At 41.0% G+C, this 23282-nt stretch overlaps 1 protein-coding gene across 4 annotated transcripts in view; it reads right to left on the bottom strand.

Annotated features, from left to right (window-relative positions):
- PIK3R3 (phosphoinositide-3-kinase regulatory subunit 3) overlaps positions 1-23282 on the bottom strand; it is a 275432-nt gene that overhangs the window by 90387 nt on the left and 161763 nt on the right. The window contains exons 1-2 of one of the 4 annotated variants that reach the window (XM_055585996.1): positions 14151-14223; positions 12303-12412 (exon numbers count right to left, since the gene is read on the bottom strand). In XM_055585996.1, coding sequence (XP_055441971.1) covers positions 12303-12408 — 106 coding nt within the window. In that variant the 5' untranslated portion in view covers positions 12409-12412; positions 14151-14223. Of the gene's footprint in view, positions 1-12302; positions 12413-14150; positions 14235-23282 lie in introns of those variants that run through there. The other 3 variants (XM_055585997.1, XM_055585999.1, XM_055585998.1) reach the window with 3 other exon arrangements.

Genomic DNA, 23282 nt, shown 5'->3' with positions numbered 1-23282 from the left:
CCTAGCATTGTGTTTTTGTTTTGTTTTTTTTTTAAAGTCCTCCAGGTGGTTCTGATGCACTCTCAAGTTTACGAGACAGAAAGCTACAATTAGTAATTCAAGGAATCCCGATGTTAAGACAGTGATCCTTTGGGACACAGGACAGTCTAATTAGTGACAAACTCAGGATCTTTGTGTTACAGTTGTGGGAAGCATCCTCCCTACCCCCTACCCCACTCCAAGAACTGAGGAAACATGCAATCCCACGAGCCAAAGGCAGTCATCTTATACTACCAGAGAAGCCAGTCTGAGAAAAAAGCTGATATAGGGAAAAGCCAAAGCAAATGCAGAAAAACTGGGCCAAAGTCTGACAGTCTTGATCAAACTTAGCCAGGGGCCCTCATTCCCTTTTTTAAACTGAAGTATAGTTGATTTACAATGTTGTGCTAATTTCTGCTGAGCAGCAAAGTGGCTCAGTTATACACACCTATACATTCTTCTTCTATATACTTTTCCATGGGGTTTATCCCAGGAGATTGGATATAGTTCCCTGTGCTATCCAGTAGGACCTTGTTTACTCCCTCACTCCCTTTGAACTTGTCAATTACACAAACCCATAAGTTCTCTTTGTTTAAACCAACTTGAGTTGGACTTTTTGCTACTGAATCTGAAAAGTATTCTATAATAGTTACAACAAGTTACACATCTATTCCTACACATCTATCTCCATGGGGAGAATGTACTAGGAAATAGTGTTTATTCAACTGTCTAGCCTCTCTAAATTAGACTTGGCAAATTTAGCAAATAAAAATACAAGACACCCAGTTAAATTTGAATTTCAGACAAACAATGAATAACTTTTTAGTATAAATATGTCCCAAATATTTCACGGGGACATACTGCATATATTTTATCTGGCAATGCTACCCTAAATGCCCACTGTTGATACCTAGGAATCAAAAGAGAGGCCCAGGTCAATTTCAGTCAGACAGCAGTGATGACGGCTCTTCCACGGTTCAGGAACAAGAGTAAACTCCAAGTACTGAACTCTGTCCTACTATAGGTTTGAATCACCTGACTGTCTTAAACTTCTTCCTAAAAGTCAAACATGTCAAACCCTCTGGCAGGTAAGTGTGACAAAATCAAATATGTTCCTATATGAGTATTCATAGCTTCTTTTCTTTACTGGCCCTTATTATACAGATCACAGTAAGGAAACAGGCAAAGGAGAGAGCTGAAAGGGAAACCGGTACTCCTGGAAGAGAAACTATAAAGTTTGAGAAAGGCAGGAAAGAAGCAAAAACAATGACTGTTGAAGTTGCTCTCCAGGGGCCACAAACTAGAAGTAGACAGGGATACAACTGGAAATCGAAACAATCTGAATCCAGCACCCCTAAACACTGAGCAACATTTCAGCAAAGTCTATTGTCAAGCACTTAATCATTCCACTAATACGTAAACACACAAATATATTTTCATTATTCTAAAACACCAACAACTTTAGCACATAAAGTAAAATGATACATATGTGGCATGGATTCCTTCTCTTTAATTTCTCCTCCCCTTCATAGCCCACCACAGAAACTTAGAATTTCAAGATAATTTCCTTTTCAAAGTTACTTTTGAAAGTAAATTATAGTACAGTCTAGATTTATTCAGTAATGTTTATCAAAGCAACTCATGAGTAAGCCTTCATCAAATAACTAAGGCCACATATTATGCTGCTTTGCACTCATGTCAGAGATTAGAAATCATAACACTTCAAAGATAGAAAAATCCATCCAAAAATATATAGATTGACATCATTTTAAAAGCTAAATCTTTAATTACTAAAGCATACCTAAAGCTAAAAAATAGAAAATAAGTCAGTTTAGAAATGACAAGTTATATAACTAGTCATAATATTCAGAATCCAACTACTTTTTACAATCTCCACAGCATCCACCCTTGTCCAAGCCACCACCATCCCTCAGCCTGTTTACTGCCGTAGCCTCCTAACAGTTTATCCACTCCCATCAGCAGCCAGAATTGTCCTTTTAAGCCAGGAATCATAACACATCCTTCTTCAACACACTTGGATGGCTTCTCATCACAGTCAAGTTTTTTTCTTTATTAAAGCATATTTGATATACAATATTATATAAGTTACAGATGTACAGAAGAGTGAGTCACAACTTATAAAGGTTCTGCTCCATTTATATTTCTCAGTCAAGTTTTAAAAGCCCAAGTTCTTACAATGTCCTATACAGTCTTCCCCACCATCCACATCATTACTTGTCTTTTAAATCTGACTATATGATAGTTTCCCCTCACTCCACTTCAGCCACACCGGCCTCCTACCTGATCCCTGACTGCCTGACACGCATGCTCCTGCATGTCATCTGGTATTCCCTCTGCCAGGCATACTCCCTTACCCTCTTACCTCCCATATATCTACCTGACTAGCACCCTCACTTCCTTCACGTCAGGCCCTCCCTGTCCTAGTATCTAAAATAGTTTCCGGCGGGAATCTATGGTGGTCCAGTGGTTAGAACTCCACTCTTCCACCGCAAGAGAGCATGGATTTGATCCCTGGTTGGGGAACTAAGATCCTGCACGCTGCATGGCCTGAATGAATGAGTAAATAAATAAATAATATTGAAAACAGCAGCTCCCTCACTCAGCACTCATATTTTTGTTCTCTGCTTTTTCCTCATAACATTTATCACCATCACTATGTATTCCACTTATGATTTTGTTTATTCTTTGTTCTCTCCCCTCCCTTAAAAATGTATACTCCATGAATAACGGGAGTTTTGCTGTTCTGTTGAATGCTATACCTGCCTGGCAATCAAATATTTGCTGAAAAACATGAATTAATTAATAGACATGAACAAAAACATTTTTGGATGCTTAATATGGTCTGGGCATCATAGACCCAGACCATAGACCCATCATAACAGCATCTATTAGCTGCTTTACAGTTGTTCATTCACTGGACTCTCAAAACAATCTTACTGAAGTAGGGACAACCATGATTGCCATTTTTAGGCAAGGAAACCAAAACACAGAAAACATAAGTAAATTGCCCAATGATATATGCTAGGAAGCGGCAGAAGCCAACATGAACTCTGGCAATCTGATTCCAGAACCCTCTCTCTTCACAGCCCCACTATATTGCCTCTGAATTTCTAACTAGTTAATACAATCTAATTAAAAGATATGATCTATGAGTTACTTTAAGTGTCCTAATTTTTAAGGTCAGTCATTCAAATCATAAATCAAGTCTTAGGCTTAATTTACCAAACTTAATTTACTAAACTTTGAAATATGGAATTTATAATTTTATAAATGCTTTCTCACACTCATTTATCAGATGTACTAATTTACTCTATTCCAACACCTACAAGCCTCAAATAAGGAAACTGTCAACCAGAGATGTTAGCTTCCTCATCTTCTAGAAAGCAACTGGTAGTACAGGAAATGGTCTGTCATATTTAACTCTCAATACTATGTAACCTTGTAAATTCCAATTTATAAAATGAAAATGGGCTTCATAATACATCACTGTACTAACTAGATTTTAGTTTTGAAAAAGAAAAAAAATTAACTCACTAATTATCTTTATTTCCAAATACAGAGACAAGAACTTTGAAAAGAGCTATGGTTCTCCAAATTACTTTTTAGAGTGGCCACTGTTGTTTGCCAACATAGAATTCATCCCCTCCTCTTCCTTCCTAACAGAATCCTTCCCCTGATAATGCCTCAGAGGAAGTCAACACCACTCCAGATTCCACAAACACGGTTATTTCAACAGTAATCACTATTGAACCACTCATGACTGGTTCAGGAATGGACATATGACCCAATTCTGGTCAAAAAGCTGTGAAAGAAGCCTGCTAGAGGCTTTTAGAGAGAGTTTCCTCTCTCTGAATACAGTGGCACAGAAAGAGACCTCTTCCTTCTTTCAGAAGTTGTGTGTATGGAGACAGTAGCCAGTTCCAGGGAGGGCAGCAGAACTGGGCAAGGTAAAGAATATGGGTTTTTACTGACATTGTTGAATTTCTGTAATCAACCAACGCTGAAGCTTATTACATGAGAAGATAAAATTTCTTATTTCTTAAGCCATGTTGAAATGAGGTTCTGCTGCTTACAGATGAAAATATACTAACTATATACTTTTTTATGAAACATATCCCAGGACGACCAGGACGAATCTCAGGAAAAGAAGTCTGTAGTTCATTTTACAAATCCTTGTTAGAAGTTCAGTGTGAATTATACCATACTGAGTTACTGTACAGTTAGAAAGCTAAGAAGGATACATGTGAAAGAATGAACTCTAAAGCAGTATTCCTCTAACACAATCATTTTGATATGGCCTTCTCCAAAATAATTTATACACAAATTTTAAATTTTGACTCATGATTTATATTTTCCTAAGTTTAAAAAAAAAAAGAAAGAAACTAGGGAATTCCCTGGTCCAGTGGTTAGGACTCAGCACTTTCACTTCTGTGGCCTGGGTTCAATCCCTGGTCAGGGAACTGAGTAATATCCGCAAGCCGCCTGGTACAGCCAAAAAGAAAGAAAGAAACTACAACAATAAGTACCTAAAATCAAACAGCCTGGATTTGTTGCCCTATACCCTTACACACAGGTAGACAACTAAACTGGTCCACAAACAGAACATCAGACAGGAAATCCAAGGCAGGATAATGGTGGATGGTATGACATCATAGTGTTGACTTTGGCTTTGTGTTGGCTCATAGTCACAGGGCACAGGGAAGTTTTTACACTGACAAGGGACATGCAAAATGGAATGACCTAGCACGCTAGGCCTAGTCTACTTCCCCTTTTATTAAAAAAATAAGATAACCCTCTCACTTCATATGAACTGACAAATAATGCACAAGGAACCAAAAAATATACCATGGGCGAACAATTTGAAAATTGATCTTATAAGGCTCTATGGTTAACCTTACCTTGTTATCCCAAGTCAAGTTCTACACAATCTAAATTTAATTGGTATAGTAACACACTAAACAACTACATTTAACCCAAACTTTCAGAAACTTACTATTCACTTTTACTACTTCAAAATTTCAAATACGACTTTTATGCAAAACCATAAAATTTTGCTGATAACACTATGTATTGCATTTTTTCATTATTCCTTTTGTTACAGTAAATTATCTTTAGAAGTTTAAAGATCACATGTTGATAATAAATAATACCAACATTTTGAAATGAGTCACAAAATAAAACTGGTTGGGTCCACAGGCCTAAGATTTAACAAAATATTTAGACATTGGGTGTTTAAGCTTATCTTGTTGGGGAAATAAATTACATTTGCGAAATAATTAATGCCATAACAGAACGTGATTTTGTGTCAAAATAAGAGACCACAGCCCTAGATAATTCAAGGGGTTCAGTGCTGGAATTTTTAGAGGACGAAAAGGAGGAAAAAGGACTTACAAAGGATCCTGATTTAAAGATGGGGTAGGATGGGCATAATCTAACATAAGAAGCAGCATAAGCAAAAGGCTGGAGATGGAAATAAGCAAGGTATAGTGAAGTGATAAGCAAGGAATTGGGCAAGAAAAAAAATGGCAATAGAAGATTAGTAATTAAGATGGAAATGTAAATTGGTACCATATTACTAAAGATTACATATGTCAAGTTTAAGAGTATGGCCTCTGCTTAAAATAAATGGAGAGTTGCTAATAATTTCTAAATAGAGCCATAAAACAATGAAAATAACATTTCAGTAGGATTAATCTGGCTGATGAATTCAGGATGAATTTATAGGGGAGGGGAAAAAGAAATTAGAAACAAAGAACCAGTTAGGAGGTACCAGTTAAGAACCTGGGCGTTGGTTAGGCAGACAGACTTGCTCTGCTACTTGCTGACAACTGAATAAGTTAGTAAACACATTTGTCTCAGTTTCCCGTCTGTAAAGTGGGATAATAATTGCGCCTATTTTATAAGGTTGTTGTGTGGCTAATAATACATATGAAAGCATTTAACATAGTGCCAGGTCTACAATAACTACTCAACAAATGCTGGCAACTATTACCTTATTACAAATCATTTCAAATGTGAGGTGATGAGGAACAAAGGCAATAGAAACTAAAAAGAAAGGATGATTTGACTGATATTTCCATAGACTCATGAGAGTCTAGAAAAGACCCTAGGGAATTCTTCCAAAAACAAAATGGCTCTAGTTTAAATGTCAAGGATGAAGAAAAGCATGCAGCAAGATATCTCAAAAGGTTTTGACTGCAAGTGTATGCAAAGAGATAGAGTTAACTGAATATTAGCAATATGCCAGGATATAAGCTACAATGAATTGAGTACATTATATGTGCCAAAGGGCTTCCCAGGTGGCTCAGTGGTAAAGAATCTACCTGCCAATGCAGGAGCTTCAGGAGATGTGGGTTCAATCCCTGGGTCAGGAAGATTCCCTGGAGGAGGAAATGGCAATCCACTCCAGTATTCTTGCCTAGAACTCACGGACAAAGGAGCCTAGTTGGCCATAGTCCATGGGGTCACAAAGTGTCAGACACAACTGAGCACACATGCAGCACACAACATATGTCAAACACTGTACAAGATATTGATATAGTACTTCTAATCTCCAGAACAACTGCGAACGGTATGCATTAATTCAATTCTGCAGAAGAGAAAATGGATGCTCACAGCAAAGTAAGAAGCAAAGCTAGGTTTGGGACCCATACCATCTGTTTCCAAAGCCTGTGTTCTTTCGACTACATTCAGGCTGCATCCTCCTTTAATATCAATAAAAATTATATCACATAGACATATTTGTCATTATTTTTCTATATACTTTTTTAAATAATGGTGACCATAAAGATGTCCAATATTTTCTACATTCTAAGAAAAATATAAAGCATGAAAAAAACAATGAGAATAAACCTTAAAAGCATTATCAAGTGAAGACTTACCATACTTCTAATGAAACATACTTGGATATACTATAAACTATAATATATTAAAATGAAAGCAATGACTAATCTTTTTCGATAAGAAGATGCAGAAAAAGTTGGCATGGCTTTTTTACATCATTTGATTATATAAACATTCCTTCCGTACTACAATATCATTAAAAAGTGACACCTAGCTCATAAAAGAAATATCTTACGATACATACAGGAGAAGCATTGTATATAAGATGAATCCATCAAATGTTCAGAGTTATAAAGAAAAATTCAACCACAGAAGCAGGATGCCCAGTTTGTTAACGGTAAGGACCACATGGTGGCAGGTGACCTATTTCTCCAGTGTGTTTCTCAGCAGACGTTTTCTTCAACCACAGGCCCAATATGTTAGTTCTCCACCAGAATGTTACTTAATCTAAAATTTTACCAGGATGAAAATACCAAGTATGCCAAAAAAAAGTAAGTTTCCTGAAACAACCTTTTCATCTGGCTCCAAAAATACTTTACTAGGTTGGCCATCAAACTATGTAATCAAGTAACTACTAAACCAGTATTTCTCAGAGTGTAATCCAGAGATCACTGAGGGTCAAACCACTGGGCCCCCCTGTCAGAGGGCCCAAGAGGATCCAATTTTCACACTATTTTCAGAGTGTTACTAAGACATTATTTGCCTTCTCTACTCTTTCTTTCACAACTGTGTAGTGGAGTTTTCCAGAGGCTATGACCTGTGACATCTCAAAAGACTGAATGCAGGAGCAGACATGGGAATTTATATGCCTTCTATTAAGCTATACATTAAAGATTAAAAGGCCTGACATTAAAAGTTATTTGCAAAAACATAAAATGCCGCCACTCTTCTCAATTTTTGTTTGTTTTTGGGGAAATACAGCTATTTTCTCATTTTAAAGTTATGTTAACATGTAATGCTTTATTATTTCTAAATGAATTAAATACTTTTTAACTTCTCAGTTTTATTCTAATATACAGCAAACTTCAATAGAAACAACCCACCTAAACAAACTCTTTGGGATCCTCAATAATTTTAAGAGTAAAGGGGTTGTTGTTGTTTAATCACTAAGTCGTGTCCAACTCTTTGCAACCCCACGGACTGTAGCCCTCCAGGCTCCTCTGTCCATGGGATTTCCCAGGCAAGAACACTGGAGTGGGTTGCCATTTCCTTTTTCAGGGGATCTTCCCGACCCAGGGATCAAACCCGGGTCTCGTGCATTAGCAGGTGGATTCTTTACCACCGAGTCACCCAGGAAGCCTATTAAAGGGGTACTGAGATTTTAAAAAATGAGAATCACTTTTCCAGATCTTCCTATATTTATGTTTTGCCAAACAATTAAAATTTTTTAATTTTCTATTATCACTGAAGAGACTGCTGCTGCCCTACAGATTCAGAAATTTGTTCTTAATAAGAAAAAATAAGAACAAAAAAGTCTATAATCTTAAAAAGAATTGTATGTTAGTCTAAGAAAGAAATGATTTATTACATCTTCTCAAAATAAACACAATAACAATGTCAAAACTGAAGCGCACTCTACCTATAAGCTTTGGGGATGAGTTTATGATCAGTTGCATATTGGTAATCTTCCAATAGCTCTTATCCCCAAAACAGGGCTCTCTGGGGCTTCCCTGGTGGTCCACTGGTTAAGAATATGCCTTGCAATGCAGGGGTCAACCAGTTCAATTCCTGGTCCGGGAGGATCCCACATGCTGCTATCGACTAAGCCCAAGCCCCTAAGTGCCATGATATCAAAACTACTGAAGCCCCACATGCCTAGAAGAGCAACAAGAGAAGCCACTGCAACGAGAAGCCAGAGCACCACAACAAAGAGTAGCCTCCACTTGCCGCAACTAGAGAAAGCCTGCACACAGCAACGAAGACCCATCACAGCCAAAAAATAAATAAATAAATCTAAAAAAAAAAAAACAAACAGGGCTCTTGGAAAGGACAGCAACTGTTCTGTTACGGAATAATCCTGATTTCCAAATCACAAGAGGACTAACCAAGATGCTTATAAGCAATTCTCTGTACCGTAATCTTAACATTTCTGATATTAAAATGTTTTATACTCCATCTAAACAGTTTGGTATTTCCCAGTATTTCTGGGAAACATAAAGATTAAGACATCAAAGTTTCATTTGGATCCAACCCTTACATTGTCAGTAAATTATAATAGATGTAGCAATCCAGCCAGTTATTAGAATCTTCAGGATACATGGTAATGGTAGTTTTTGAAAATACAGGCTGGAAAGAAAGACCTTTGAAAACTAGTTTTTGAGGCTGCTGACAGCAATAATAGACAAAAATTTCACATTTACACGTCAGACTAAAATTAAAATGAAAGTCATATTTTTAAAACTGTAACATTAATATTACAGTTAAGGACCCTAAGTCAATAACTGTGTAATTTGAAAGTTACTTAAACAGAGGCTACTGCAATAGCCAAGAAATGAAGTGACTAAAGCCCTTAAGTAGAAAAGCAGGTAAAGGCTAGAAAAAAACAACACTCCTTAGGCATTCGTTAATTCAACACGTATTTATTAAATTGTCTACTACTTGCAAGACCTTGACAAGCTAAGAAGCTCATAAACTGGTGGGAAGATAATTCCAAAGGGGGAAGTATACATAAATAAATGCAGAAGCTACTCTAGGCAGAATGGAAAAAGTTCTATGTGAGAAGTGCTAGAAGATGGAGGGAAAGAAAGGAAGGATGTCTCCAAACAGTAGGGATCAGGGAACACATTCTGGCAAAGAAGTCATCTAACCAGGACCCTTAATCTAACCAGGACCCTTAACATGTATGAGACTTCAACCCAAAGTGAAAGGCACCCAGGAAGAGGGAAAAGCACACAGTCAAGGAACAGCAAGTATGAAACAGATTCCACAGAACCTGTGATGGACTCCAGGAGAAAAGACTGGAAAATTAGGTCGGAGGCAAAAATAAAGGGACTTATCTGATAGGATAAGCAAGATGCGGCTTTTTTCAGTAGGCAAAGGAAAAGCGCTGGAAGATTTTTAAGTCATTGGAAGGTTTACCGTTGGAAGATAAATCATTAAATGATACTTTAAGAACACTGTGGATTGGACAGAGTAGAAACGGGGGGAGAACAGTTGGCGCACTATCACACCAGTCCAGGAGCTTGACCTAGGATCCTACGATAGGAACTAGGAAAAGGATGGATACAAGACACGCTGCAACCTCTTCACTAAAAATTTACTTAAACATCTCAAAACTTAATTTATCACACAAAACAAGGTTGTTCACATTATCTACATTAAAAACCATTCACTTCATAGGCAATATTTTAGCATGCTCAAGTATGTTTCCTTTTCAAAAAGCTGTTAGAAATAACTAATTGTATTCTATTAATACATTAAGCCTACAAATGGGTAATGAACAGTATATGCATACTTCTAATATTCTGACTAGAATCTCAGTATGCAAAATTTCATTTAAGAATAAACATTCTAAACTCAAAAGTTTATTTCCATGGAATACACAAAGTTTGGATCAGAATTTTCTAAACAACCTTTTAAGACCCACAGCACTATATAATGAAAACAGCTGACTTTTCTTAAAATCATTTTTGGACAACTCAACTCAACTCAGTCTATATTTCTACTAGGCCCATGTTTTTCAAATATTAGTGCCTTCTTCATTTTCTCCCCTCCTCCCCACTCACCTCTCCGCCCAACAAATTCCCTTTGTATGTCTGCAAGGCCAGATATTAAATGAACATAGTACGATTCTACGGCAGTCTGAATATATGATTCTCACAGTAACAGATATCTAGAATTATTAACCTTACTTTTTACAGGAGAGGAACCAATGATGTACTAAATTTCCATTTATGTGAATGACAAATGCATCTAATAGAAATGATGCTTTACCATTAAGGGGAAACAAAGAGGGAAATACACACAATAGATGGGTAGCAAATCTTACAAACTTTGCAAAATACAAAAAAAAGCTGTATCTGGATCACAGTCACAATTATAAAAGCAAATAAAGAAGGCTCCAAAATGAAGGGAAAAGAAAAAAATTCTAAGTGATCACTGAGAGTGAAAAAGGTTGATTCAATATTAGTACTGGCTCTTAATATAACATCATTTAACACTCTATCACTCGATGACTAATTGAAAAAAAAACACAAAGAGGAGAATTCACTGTTCACAAGGACACAGGAAATAATTTCTACATACATCCTGTAAGACAGTTATACTTCATTACACTTTCATGGGCTCAGATCTTTTCAAAGGTTTCCAAAAACATACAGTCTTATGATAACTGAGATTCCCCAATGACACAATTTATTCTGTAGGCTTGGCTAGAACACATTTTTAAAAGACATAACGAATTCATCCTCAACAAAAATAGTCACAAAGGCCCTCTACTTATTCAAAATCATTACATAAAGCACAGTCTATAATTGCAAACAGGATTTGAAAATCTGACAGCTTATAATCAGGACATAGACTTAAAAGAAAAAAAATTACCCAACTTTTCCATTTTCCTTCCTTTTCTTTTCCTACCATATACACAAAATGTCTGTAAGGATCTCAGACAAAGCTCTAAAGTAAAAATAGAGTCTATGTATACTTTACATTACAGGGACTCAAACCTATCACATATATGTACACATCACATATATTCACACAAAAAAGGTTCTTCCTCTTTTTATGCTAAGAACCGAAGTTACATTAAATACTATCCCATAAATTAAGTTAAATCACCCTAAATTAAAGAGTAATAAAACAGTGAACACATATCTCTCTGAGCGACTATATTCTGAAAAGAAAAACCTCAGACTAAGGCCATGACTGAATAAAAAAGCCCAGCCCCTGAAAATCACTAACCGGCATTCGGTTTCCACGAGAGAAAAGGGGATCTTTAAAACGAATAATCACATAGGCAAGCCCAGTTTCAGAAGTTAACGAAGGTAAAACACAGCGAGCCAAACGTACGAAATGACAAGCTTTAAAGAATTCCCCTAAAGGGAAAGACTGACTTTAAGACTGGGATATAAAGCATCCTTTGCAGGTAGAATCTTTAATTGAACCAGGAGGGGAAAGGGGGGGTGGAGGGTACGACGAAAACCTGAACGAGAAGCAAAGGCAAAGTAAAAGAAACGGGTCCTTCCTCCCACCCCCACCACCCCAGCCCCCACCCCCACTCTCACAGGACAATAGGATCGGGGTCCTAACTGCAAACTTTAAACGTGTAAACCAGAAGCAGTTTTTACTGCAGCTCTAACTGCAAATCTGCCCCTCATCCCGAACCTAGAGCACCCAAGAATACTTCTGCCCGGAAAACATCACCAAGGTCTTGTTAAACACAAATCAGACCCATCACAAGATTCTTTTTTTCTCCCAAGTACCTGGAGGATCCATTTCAATATAAAATATCAGTTCTGTCGAATAGGGCATCATCACCTCCCTCCAGTCTGCGTCATCGCGGTCCATACTCCACACCGTATTGTACATCGCGCTGTCAGGGGCAGGTCGTCAGAAAATATATAGAAAGCATATATATTCTTTATCTGATATTTTAAAAATCTAAAAATATATATCTGTAAAAGTCCCACTGGAAAATGTACTTCGGGGTTTCCAACGGCCGGTACAAGTCCAGCCAACTAATAGGACGAGGACGGGGTCCTTCTCCCCTCTCCTCCGGCATCAAACAAAATGCCCCCGGAATGTTCAATCTACGGGCTTTTCTCCTCGAAGGGATACAGAGAGGCTTGGGGGGTTGGGGGGCGAGGGCAGAGGTGTTAAAAAGCGGTTTTCCAAAAATCCCTTCTACACAGTCGTTCTGCAAAGAGAAAAGCTCCTATAGCCTTCAAATCTTTCAGCGGAAGCCACTTTCGTGTCCTTCGAGAGGGAGAATGGAGAGGGGGGGGGGAAGAAGGCGTTGCAAGAAAGGTGGGGAAGTGACAAAGAAAAGAATAAAAAGGGGGTTGGGTATTGCGTTCAAGTTTCGGGGTCCCACTGGTCTGCGAGGAGAGATCCCCCAGGGGCCGGGACCCGGGCTTCGTTCCGTTCGGACTCGGAACCGAAGCTGCCGCAGCCTTGGGATGGGGTCCTGTTCCAGAGTCCAGTTATCTCTGCTTGGCCGGACGCTCCCGCCGGGCTGTAAGCGAGCCCGCCAGTGCCTGATCCCCTCACGCTCTGCCCTGACTCCAGCCACTAGAGTTTCATTTTAACGGCGCGGAGGGGAACACCCTCCCCCGCCCCCAAGCTCCCCCGCTGAGGCGCCACCCAACCAGGCCGAGCAGGGGGGACGGCAAGCATCGACAGTGCTCCTTCCACTCTATCCCGCCTCGAAGTGTTGGAGTTTCTGTCAGGTGCCTGAGACGGTGTGAGTCAAACTGTCCTCTGCCTCAGCTATCAATTCTCCCCATCGCTCCCTAGGCCTCGGCTCCTTAACCCACCAACCTCTCTTCCCCCCCAAGCCTCAGTCAGAATGGTAGGGCCCGGGCGCTGGCTGCTCGCCAGGAGTCAGTGCCTGGAGCACGCGAGCCGGGCCGGGAGGGAGAGGCGAGCAGGGAGGAGAGGAGCGGGGGGAAGAGAGAGTGAAGTGGCTGGTGATTGGCTTAGCCGGGTTGCCGGAGCCCGGAGCCTGCGTCTTTTGTCTGCCTTGCTCCAGCGAAGGAGCGGGAGACGACTGCGCGCCCCAAGCGGGCCAATCAGGAGCCAGCCGGCGCCGGCCGGTGTGGTGGCGATTGGTCGGAGCCTAGTTACTAAGCGGGACAAAGGCAGAAGGGGGAAAGAAAAGAAGAGGAGAAAAAAAAAAAAAAGAAAGAAAGAAAGAAAGCGCAAACGGCGGTTACTGACAGGCTGGGCAAGCGCTCGGGGGCTCAAGCTGCCCGGAGACAGGCGGGGCTCCCGCTGAGGCTCGGTCCGCTCGGACGAGTAGAAGAGGGGGAGGACGGGCTGGCGCGAGACACCTCTGCCCGGAGACTGGCCGCGGGGGAGGGGAGCGGACCGAGAGGGGAGCGTGCTGTCACTTGGCGGGACGCGCGGTCTTCTGGCCCTTAGGATGTCCCCGGGCAGAGTTCTTCCCCCACGGACCTCTTCCCCTTGCTTGGGACAGCCCGCCCCACCTCACCCACCCCCCATGATAAGTTGTCAGATAAAGCAAAAGTCCCTAAAGCCAACTGCTGGACCGTTATTGCTCAGTGAGAGGACATGCCCGTGGGCCCCGTGCAGCAGTCCCGGCCGCTAACCTGAGCCCGGCCTCGATTTCTTCCCTTGAGCAGTGAGGCACTTCTTAAGGAGGCATTGCGCAGTTCATCAGGACTTTTGAACCCAGGGGGAACTCGCCACACCTGAAATAAATAGTGGAGTACCACAGCAGGCCCCTCAACTCGAGTGCTCTAGCCAGGAAAAAAAAAACAGAAAAGCCTTGCAATTACAGCGCGTGTGTGAGTTTCGAAATAAATCACAGGTGGAATCTCGCCAAAAGAGCTCTATTCTGTTACCCCCGACAGACCCTCTTCCACGTATACCTAGTCCCTCCCCCCATTCTTAAAGTATGAAATGCTGAATACTTTCACGCATTTCAGAAACTGCTAATTAACTTGCTGGGGGTGGAGGGTACAGTAGCATCTCTTGAAGGTTGTGCCTGAAATTGCCGCTTTTCATACTCTGCAATACAGTCAGGATGCCAAAAACTGCTCCATTTCCTCTTTACACAGGAATAACAAAGCCTATTGTGTTTGGGTTGACAACCTGATTTAAGCCCTAGCAAAAACTACCATGAGTGGTTCTGCTATATTGACATGCCTGTGGGAAAGTTGCCACATTTCACCCTCAACCTCCTCAAGTGGTTCTGCCTTCCTTAAAAGTGCTCTGACTGTGAGTTGAGACAGTTCCTGGGAGCAGACAGTCAAAATGTGTATGGACTGCGTATAAAGTCCTGGGTTGAAAAGAGCCAGGAAGAAGGAATGGACCAGACTGTGCTGAAATTACATATCAGGATTCTTAATAGACTTACGTTCTTACATTTCTGAAATTCAAATGTGATTCAGGAGGCAAATCTACCTGGGACAGGGCACATTAATTTGAATGTCCTGGACCATTCATCAGATAGAAGATGCTGGAAGATCAACTCCCAATTTGTGGCTGGCTTCCCAGCAGCCTCTTTACTTCGTGGTATCTGGGAGCCAGAAGTATTCACATTTGATAACTCAAAAAGCAGAGCAATCAGCCAGGGCAAGTTGCTTTATTTTTGTTCACGGGTGTCCCTGTGCATTCCCAAACAAAATGAAGGTGAAGAGAGGAAGTGTGGAAAAGATAATGTCTTTCAGATTTCCATAATAGCTTTTGCGTGGACCACTTCTCATGGTTTGGTGGTGGGGGTTCAATTTTCAATACACAGAACAATCACCCAGGCCCTCCCCACAACTAAGGCTTTGGGAGATGTAGTAAAGAAGCAGTCCAGGTTCGATGTACAATACTGGATGCTTGGGGCTGGTGCACTGGGACGACCCAGAGGGATGGTACGGGGAGGGAGGAGGGTTCAGGATGGGGAACACGTGTATACCTGTGGCGGATTCATGTTGATATATGGCAAAACCAATACAATATTGTAAAGTTAAAAATAAAATAAAAAATATATACTACTACTACTAAGTCACTTCAGTCGTGTCTGACTCTGTGCGACCCCAGAGACGGCAGCCCACCAGGCTCCCCCGTCCCTGGGATTCTCCAGGCAAGAACACTGGAGTGGGTTGCCATTTCCTTCTCCAATGCATGAAAGTGAAAAGTGAAAGTGAAGTCGCTCAGTCGTGTCCGACCCACAGTGACCCCATGGACTGCAGCCTTCCAGGCTTCTCCGTCCATGGGATTTTCCAGGCAAGAGTACTGGAGTGGGGTGCCATTGCCTGCTGCTGCTGCTGCTGCTAAGTCGCTTCAGTTGTATCTGACTCTGTGCGACCCCATAGATGGCAGCCCATCAGGCTCCCCCGTCCCTGGGATATATATATAAATAAAAATAAAAAAAGAAGCAGGAAAGTGTATAATGTGTGCTCCAAACTGACATACACAGTAAAGCTGTGTGATTCAACCTTGCCACCTAAGATCATATGACCCAGCTGCCCAACAAATAAACCTTTGAATAAGAGGCCTCTGAAGAATAACAGTGATGCAAGAGGTAAGGATGAATCAAGGGGAAGCACACTTCTTTCAAATGGACTTGAACCAGTGCCCTGCCATGGTGGGAAGCGCCTGTCATATGATGATGGCTTTACTTTCCTTCAGTTGAGAAATAGAAGTGAGGTTCTGACTACTTGTCACCAAACTGCCTCAGGCTTTTTGGCAAATGTTAGCTCTGGTGCCCTGGACCATTTCCATCCTGGAGAATTATATTTGGCCTGGGTGTGGATTAAATTCAGCTCTAAGAGCTCAAACTCCTGGGTCACCACCGGCTACTTTGAGAACTGATTTTTTTCCCATTTGCCGCCCTCCTTTCTCTTTTAAATTTAAAGTAGTGTTAGGTAAATCACAAAATCTGCCTTGGAGATTACCTTCAGATTTATGCAAGCTACTTAGTTTATTGTGAAACACTCTGAAAACGAAAAAAGAAAAAGCCACTTAAGTACTTATAATTAATATACCTTTCTGTGATTCCAAATGAACCAGGTGTCCTTCACATTTCACCCTGGTCTGGTCTTGCTGTGAAACAGTTCTAATATGCTCTGTTTCCCCTCTGTATTTCAGAGATGGATGAAATATGTCTTCTATGCACTGAATATAGGCTATGATCTCAGAGCTCTCTGTGCCAGCAGAATCAGCCTGGAACTCAGCCAAAAGTTCTTCGTGATTAAAGGTGCCATCTGAGCACACAATATTTTTTTTAAGTCTTGCAAAATGGAAACATACTTTTATTATTTTAAGGTCACTGGCTTTAACACAAAACTGGCTTTAGCCTTTGGGGAAGGATCACTGAACTCAATTCCCCTCTTTTTCTTCCTTTCTTATCATCTTCCCTTGACCACATGTCTTCTGATAAGGCCAAGTCCATGCAGCTAAATAAACTCAATAAATGGAATTACAAGAAAACTCTACAAATTATCAGTTGCAGATTTCAGGACCTCCCCAACCGCATGCCTTATAAGTTAGGGAATATCAAGTTTTTGTGGAAAAGTTTGCCTTTAAAATGTTTAAAAAAAAAAAAGACAGTGCTAGTGGATCTTCTAGAAAGACATCTTCACTAGCAATTGATCATAATCTCTTGAGATGACAGTGCCTAACATCTTGTCTTTACTTTTTTTTTTTTCCCCCAGAATGATACTCCTTTTATTTGGCATTTGTAATTTTTTATCTCTCCTCTACATCTGTCTTGAAACTTGGGGAAAGGTTTAATCCTATCAACCCAAGGCAGTGAGAAATTATGCCATGAGATGAATGAGTGATTTTCATAGAAGTGGCATTTCTCCAGATGCTGCTCAATTCCTGAGTTTATAGGGCTCTCTTTTAGGGCTTCTTCAGACTCAACATGGTATATAGATCTCCCCACTTTGAGTTCTTTTTCAGCTTTGGGGATCACCAAAAACAGCAGGTCTTTCTCTAGCCTAACATGCTCGCCTCTTTTTGGTGTCTATCCTACTAGCAACACAATGTCCACCTGGACGGTGTGTTAAGCTGCTGCTGCAAACTTCCCCTCCATCAAGGCAACAGCTTTCAGTTCGGCTCTCACCAGGAGAGAGAGAGCAAATGAGATCCAAATGACAGGAACAACAGTCCAGGCTGTTTCACGAGGGCAGGCACAAACAGGGCAAGCAGCTGGTGAGCTCTGTTATCTTGTTTAATCTCCATAACCCTGAGAAGGGCTGTATTTTTATTTTCATTGTGTGTGTGTGTGTCTGTGTTAGTCACTCAGTCGTGTCCGACTCTTTGCGACCCCATGGACTGTAGCCTGCCAGGCTCCTCTGTCCATGGCGATTCTCTAGGCAGGAATACTGGAGTGGGTTGCCATTCTCTTCTCCAGGGGATCTTCCCAACCAAGGGATCGAACCTGGGTCTCCCCCATGGCAGGCGGATTCTTTACCATCTGTGCTACCAGGGAAGCCCCGTTCTCATTTTAGAGATGAGGAAATTGAGACCCAGAGCTGTAAGGAGACTGGTTCAAAGTCACACAGCCACTTAGTAGCAGACCCAGGATTAGAGCCCCAGGTCCTGACAATCAGCAAAAATGCCTTTCCCACTACATCACACAGCTTCTTTCTCCCCTTCATTCACTTAGCAAATGTTTACTGATGCTTCTAAACACTGGGGATAAAAAAATGAATAAGACAAAGTGCCTAACATTGATTCCTCCAGATTCCTCAGAGGAGGAGTCCAATTATATACCTGTAATTATAGAATTTCTTTTCCATGGGGATGGTCTTGATCCCTGTCTCCTGTACAATGTCATGAACCTCAGTCCATAGTTCATCAGGCACTCTATCTATCAGATCTAGTCCCTTAAATCTATTTCTCACTTCCACTGTATAATCATAAGGGATTTGATTTAGGTCATACCTGAATGGTCTAATGGTTTCCCCTACTTTCTTCAATTTAAGTCTGAATTTGGCAATAAGGAGCTCATGATCTGAGCCACAGTCAGCTCCTGGTCTTGTTTTTGCTGACTGTTTAGAGCTTTTCCATCTTTGGCTGCAAAGAATATAATCAATCTGATTTTGGTGTTGACCATCTGGTGATGTCCATGTGTAGAGTCTTCTCTTGTGTTGTTGGAAGAGGGTGTTTGCTATGACCAGTGCGTTCTCTTGGCAAAACTCTCTTAGCCTTTGCCCTGCTTCATTCCATATTCCAAGGCCAAATTTGCCTGTTACTCCAGGTGTTTCTTGACTTCCTACTTTTCCAGTCCCCTATAATGAAAAGGACATCTTTTTTTGGTGTTATTTCTAAAAGGTCATGTAGGTCTTCATAGAACCGTCCAACTTCAGCTTCTTCAGTGTTACTGGTTGGTACAAAGACTTGGATCACTGTGATATTGAATGGTTTGCCTTGGAAACGAACAGAGATCATTCTGTCATTTTTTAGATTGCATCCAAGTACTGCTGTCTGAGGAGGCCTTACAAATAGCTGTGAAAAGAGAAGTGAAAAGCAAAGGAGAAAAGGAAAGATATAAGCATCTGAATGCAGAGTTCCAAAGAATAGCAAGAAGAGATAAGAAAGCCTTCTTCAGCGATCAATGCAAAGAAATAGAGGAAAACAACAGAATGGGAAAGACTAGAGATCTCTCCAAGAAAATTAGAGATACCAAGGGAACATTTCATGAAAAGATGGGCTCAATAAAGGACAGAAATGGTATGAACCTAACAGAAGCAGAAGATATTAAGAAGAGGTGGCAAGAATACACAGAAGAACTGTACAAAAAAGATCTTCATGACAAAGATAATCACGATGGTATGATCACTCACCTAGAGCCAGACATCCTGGAATGTGAAGTCAAGTGGGCCTTAGAAAGCATCACTACGAACAAAGCTAGTGGAGGTGATAGAATTCCAGTTGAGCTATTCCAAATCCTGAAAGATGATGCTGTGAAAGTGCTGCACTCAATATGCCAGCAAATTTGGAAAACTCAGCAGTGGCCACAGGACTGGAAAAGGGCAGTTTTCATTCCAATCCCAAAGAAAGGCAATGCCAAAGAATGCTCAAACTACCGCACAATTGCACTCATCTCACACGCTAGCAAAGTAATGCTCAAAATTCTCCAAGCCAGGCTTCAGCAATATGTGAACCGTGAACTTCCAGATGTTCAAGCTGGTTTTATTTATTTATTTTTTTCCGCTAACCTTTATTAAGCATCCAAGCTGGTTTTAGAAAAGGCAGAGGAACCAGAGATCAAATTGCCAACATCCGCTGGATCATCGAAAAAGCAAGAGAGTTCCAGAAAAACATCTATTTCTGCTTTATTGACTGTGCCAAAGCCTTTAACTGTGTGGATCACAATAAACTGTGGAAAATTCTGAAAGAGATGGGAATACCAGACCACCTGACCTGCCTCTTGAGAAACCTATATGCAGGTCAAGAAGCAACAGTTAGAACTGGACATGGAACAACAGACTGGTTCCAAATAGGAAAAGGAATACATCAAGGCTGTATACTGTCACACTGCTTATTTAACTTATATGCAGAGTACATCATGAGAAACGCTGGGCTGGAAGAAGCACAAGCTGGAATCAAGATTGCCGGGAGAAATATCAATAACCTCAGATATGCAGATGACACCACCCTTAAGACAGAAAGTGAAGAGGAACTAAAAAGCCTCTTGATGAGAGTGAAAGAGGAGATTGAAAAAGTTGGCTTAAAGCTCAACATTCAGAAAACGAAGATCATGGCATCTGGTCCCATCACTTCATGGGAAATAGATGGGGAAACAGTGGAAAGTATCAGACTTTATTTTTGGGGGCTCCAAAATCACTGCAGATGGTGACTGCAGCCATGAAATTAAAAGACGCTTACTCCTTGGAAGAAAAGTTATGACCAACCTAGATAGCATATTCAAAAGCAGAGACATTACTTTGCCAACAAAGGTCTGTCTAGTCAAGGCTATGGTTTGTCCAGTGGTCATGTATGGATGTGAGACTTGGACTGTGAAGAAACCTGAGTGCTGAAGAATTGATGCTTTTGAACTGTGGTGTTGGAGAAGACTTGAGAGTCCCTTGAACTGCAGGGAGATCCAACCAGTCCATTCTAAAGGAGATGAGCCCTGGGTGTTCTTTGGAAGGAATGATGCTAAAGCTGAAACTCCAGTACTTTGGCCACCTCATGCAAAGAGTTGACTCATTGGAAAAGACTCTGATGCTGGGAGGGATTGGGGGCAGGAGGAAAAGGGGACGACAGAGGATGAGATGGCTGGCTGGCATCACCGACTCGATGGACGTGAGTTTGAGTGAACTCAGGGAGATGGTGATGGACTGGGAGGCCTGGTGTGCTGCAATTCATGGGGTTGCAAAGAGTCGGACACGACTGAGCGGCTGAACTGAACTGAACTGAATTATAGAATTACACTATAATAGGGAAACTGACAAAGTACTTTATAAGCCCCCAAAACAGTGATGATCTCTGCCCACATGCAGCAGAGTAAAGGCTTCCTAGAGGAGGTGATTTTTAGCCTGCCCTAAACTTGCATGCTCTCTTTACTTCTCAGTTTGTCAGATCCATTTGATTAGCTCAAAACCTGAAAAAGTTTCACTGAAAACTGACCCAAAGATCAGATTACCAGTCTCTCATTATTTTTAATCGGTCTGCAATAGCCCTCATAATCTCCCTGCTTTGCTTCTTCTGATTCATATTCTACAAAGTTAGATTGATGGCTCTAAATAAAAAATCTGGACATGTCACTCCCTTGCAGAAACTACCCAGTGCCCTGAGGATAAGGTTTCAGTCTCTTAGCCTGGCATTCAAGGCTTTGGTGGTCTAAGCCCTGCCTACCTCTCCAGTCTTCTCACACATTTATTTCTTCCCGTCCCTCCTAAGAACTAGCTATATTGAAATACTGCAGTTTTCAGAACAGTAGGAAATTTCTCCTCCATACAACACCCTCCACTTCAAAGTGGCAAACTCCCAGTTCTGTGCATCTGATCTTGAAGATTGTGCTCACTCAGTCCCCTGCATTGTCCTCTGTGCAGCCCTTAGCAGACCACACTCAAAGTGCCTGTTTCCAAGTCTAACTCTCCCCTCCGGCTCTTGGAGTTCCTCAGGGGTGGAGAGCATATCCTCAAGCCATCAGTGCCCTGCATCAGGCCTGGTGCACAGTGGGCAACCAGTGAATGTTCTTTGAGTGAATAAACGAAAATCACAAGAAGAAATGAAACCCTCCAAGAAGGTTCTGGGGCAGTCTAAGTTCAAGTTAGCCTGATAATCTTTTCTGTAGTTCCTCAATTGACTCTCATTTATTTAAAAGGACAAAAAGAAAATTTTAAATTATACAGTTATTGGTTACAGAAGTGCAAGGGGCAGATGGTGATGCCCTGCTGAGTGCCTCTAGGTCTTCACTGGAGACACTCAGTTCCACTGCCCTTTTATTTTATCAGCTGTGAATTGTTTGCAAAATTCCAAGCAGCTTGTAGGAAATTCAGAAAAACTCAGCAGCAGGAAGAGAAGCTGGTTTCATTTTCCAGTCCAGCTCATTTCTGAAATGTAACACCATATAGGGCTTTAAAGTATGCTCACTTTCTGTGGTCATTATTTCAATAGTTTGAAACAATTTGTAGTTCATGTGTGCTTTCTGGAATGTGCAATAATCTCCCTGTAATTCTAGGGCCTCAATCTAAAAACTGTCAGATATTTCACTGTTAGAGGACAAAATCAGTCCAGTTCCCATATTGGACAATTTTGGTTTAAAAAAAAACAAAAAACTAACAGCATTTTTCATTGATTCTATGAATCACCTCACCTCTATGAACAATAAAATCACAAACAGCCTTTAGAAATATTTTATAAAATATATGTATTCAAAGAAAAAGTCTTTTTGCAGCCTCCCCAGACACCTCTAGGGCTTCCCTGGTGGCTCAGATGATTAAGAATCTTCCCACAATGCAGGAGACCTGGGTTCAATCCCTGGGTTGGGATGATACCCTGGAGAAGGAAATGGCAAACCACTCCAGTGTTCTTGCCTGGAGAATCCCATGGACAGAGGTTGCAAAGAGTCGGACATGATTGAATAACTAACACATACATACACACAGACACTTCTCCATGGGCATCTTGGGAAACCTGGGAAAATGATGCAACCTCTAGAGCTTAAAGATCACCATTTGAGTAATAAAAATACCAGCATGGAATGTAAAAGGCCTGGTCATGTGTGTGTTCAGAGCTAAGAATTTGATTGAAAAATGATACACTCATAATGACTTTCTTTTAATTCGAGGGTAGAAACTACCTTGTATTCTGCTCATCTTATGCTTCTTGCAAAGGAATCAGCCTACACAGATCACTATTATTCCCCAAACTTCATCCAGGATCCTGTTTCTCCCTCTCTCAATACCAATGTGTGAAATTCTAAATTATGCAGTCTTGTTGTTCAGTCACTAAGTTGTGTGCAACTCTTTGTGACCCCATGAACTGCAGCATGCCAGGCTTTCCTGTCCTTCACCATCTGCCCAGGTTTGCTTGAACTCATGTCCGTTGAGTTTGGTGATGCCATTCAACCATCTCATCCTCTGTCATCCCCTTCTCCTCTTGCCTTCAATCTTTCCCAGAATCAGGGTCTTTTCCAATGAGTCAGTTCTTTGCATCAGGTGGCCAAAATATTGCAGCTTCAGCTTCAGCATCAGTCCTTCCAGTGAATATTTAGGACTGATTTCCTTTAGGATTGACTGGTTGGATCTCCTTGCTGTCCAAGGGAC

This window comes from Bubalus kerabau, chromosome 6 (genome assembly GCF_029407905.1).
Source record: "Bubalus kerabau isolate K-KA32 ecotype Philippines breed swamp buffalo chromosome 6, PCC_UOA_SB_1v2, whole genome shotgun sequence".
NCBI classification, from domain to species: Eukaryota; Metazoa; Chordata; class Mammalia; order Artiodactyla; family Bovidae; genus Bubalus; species Bubalus kerabau.
This window is presented reverse-complemented; position numbering and strand designations above follow the sequence as displayed.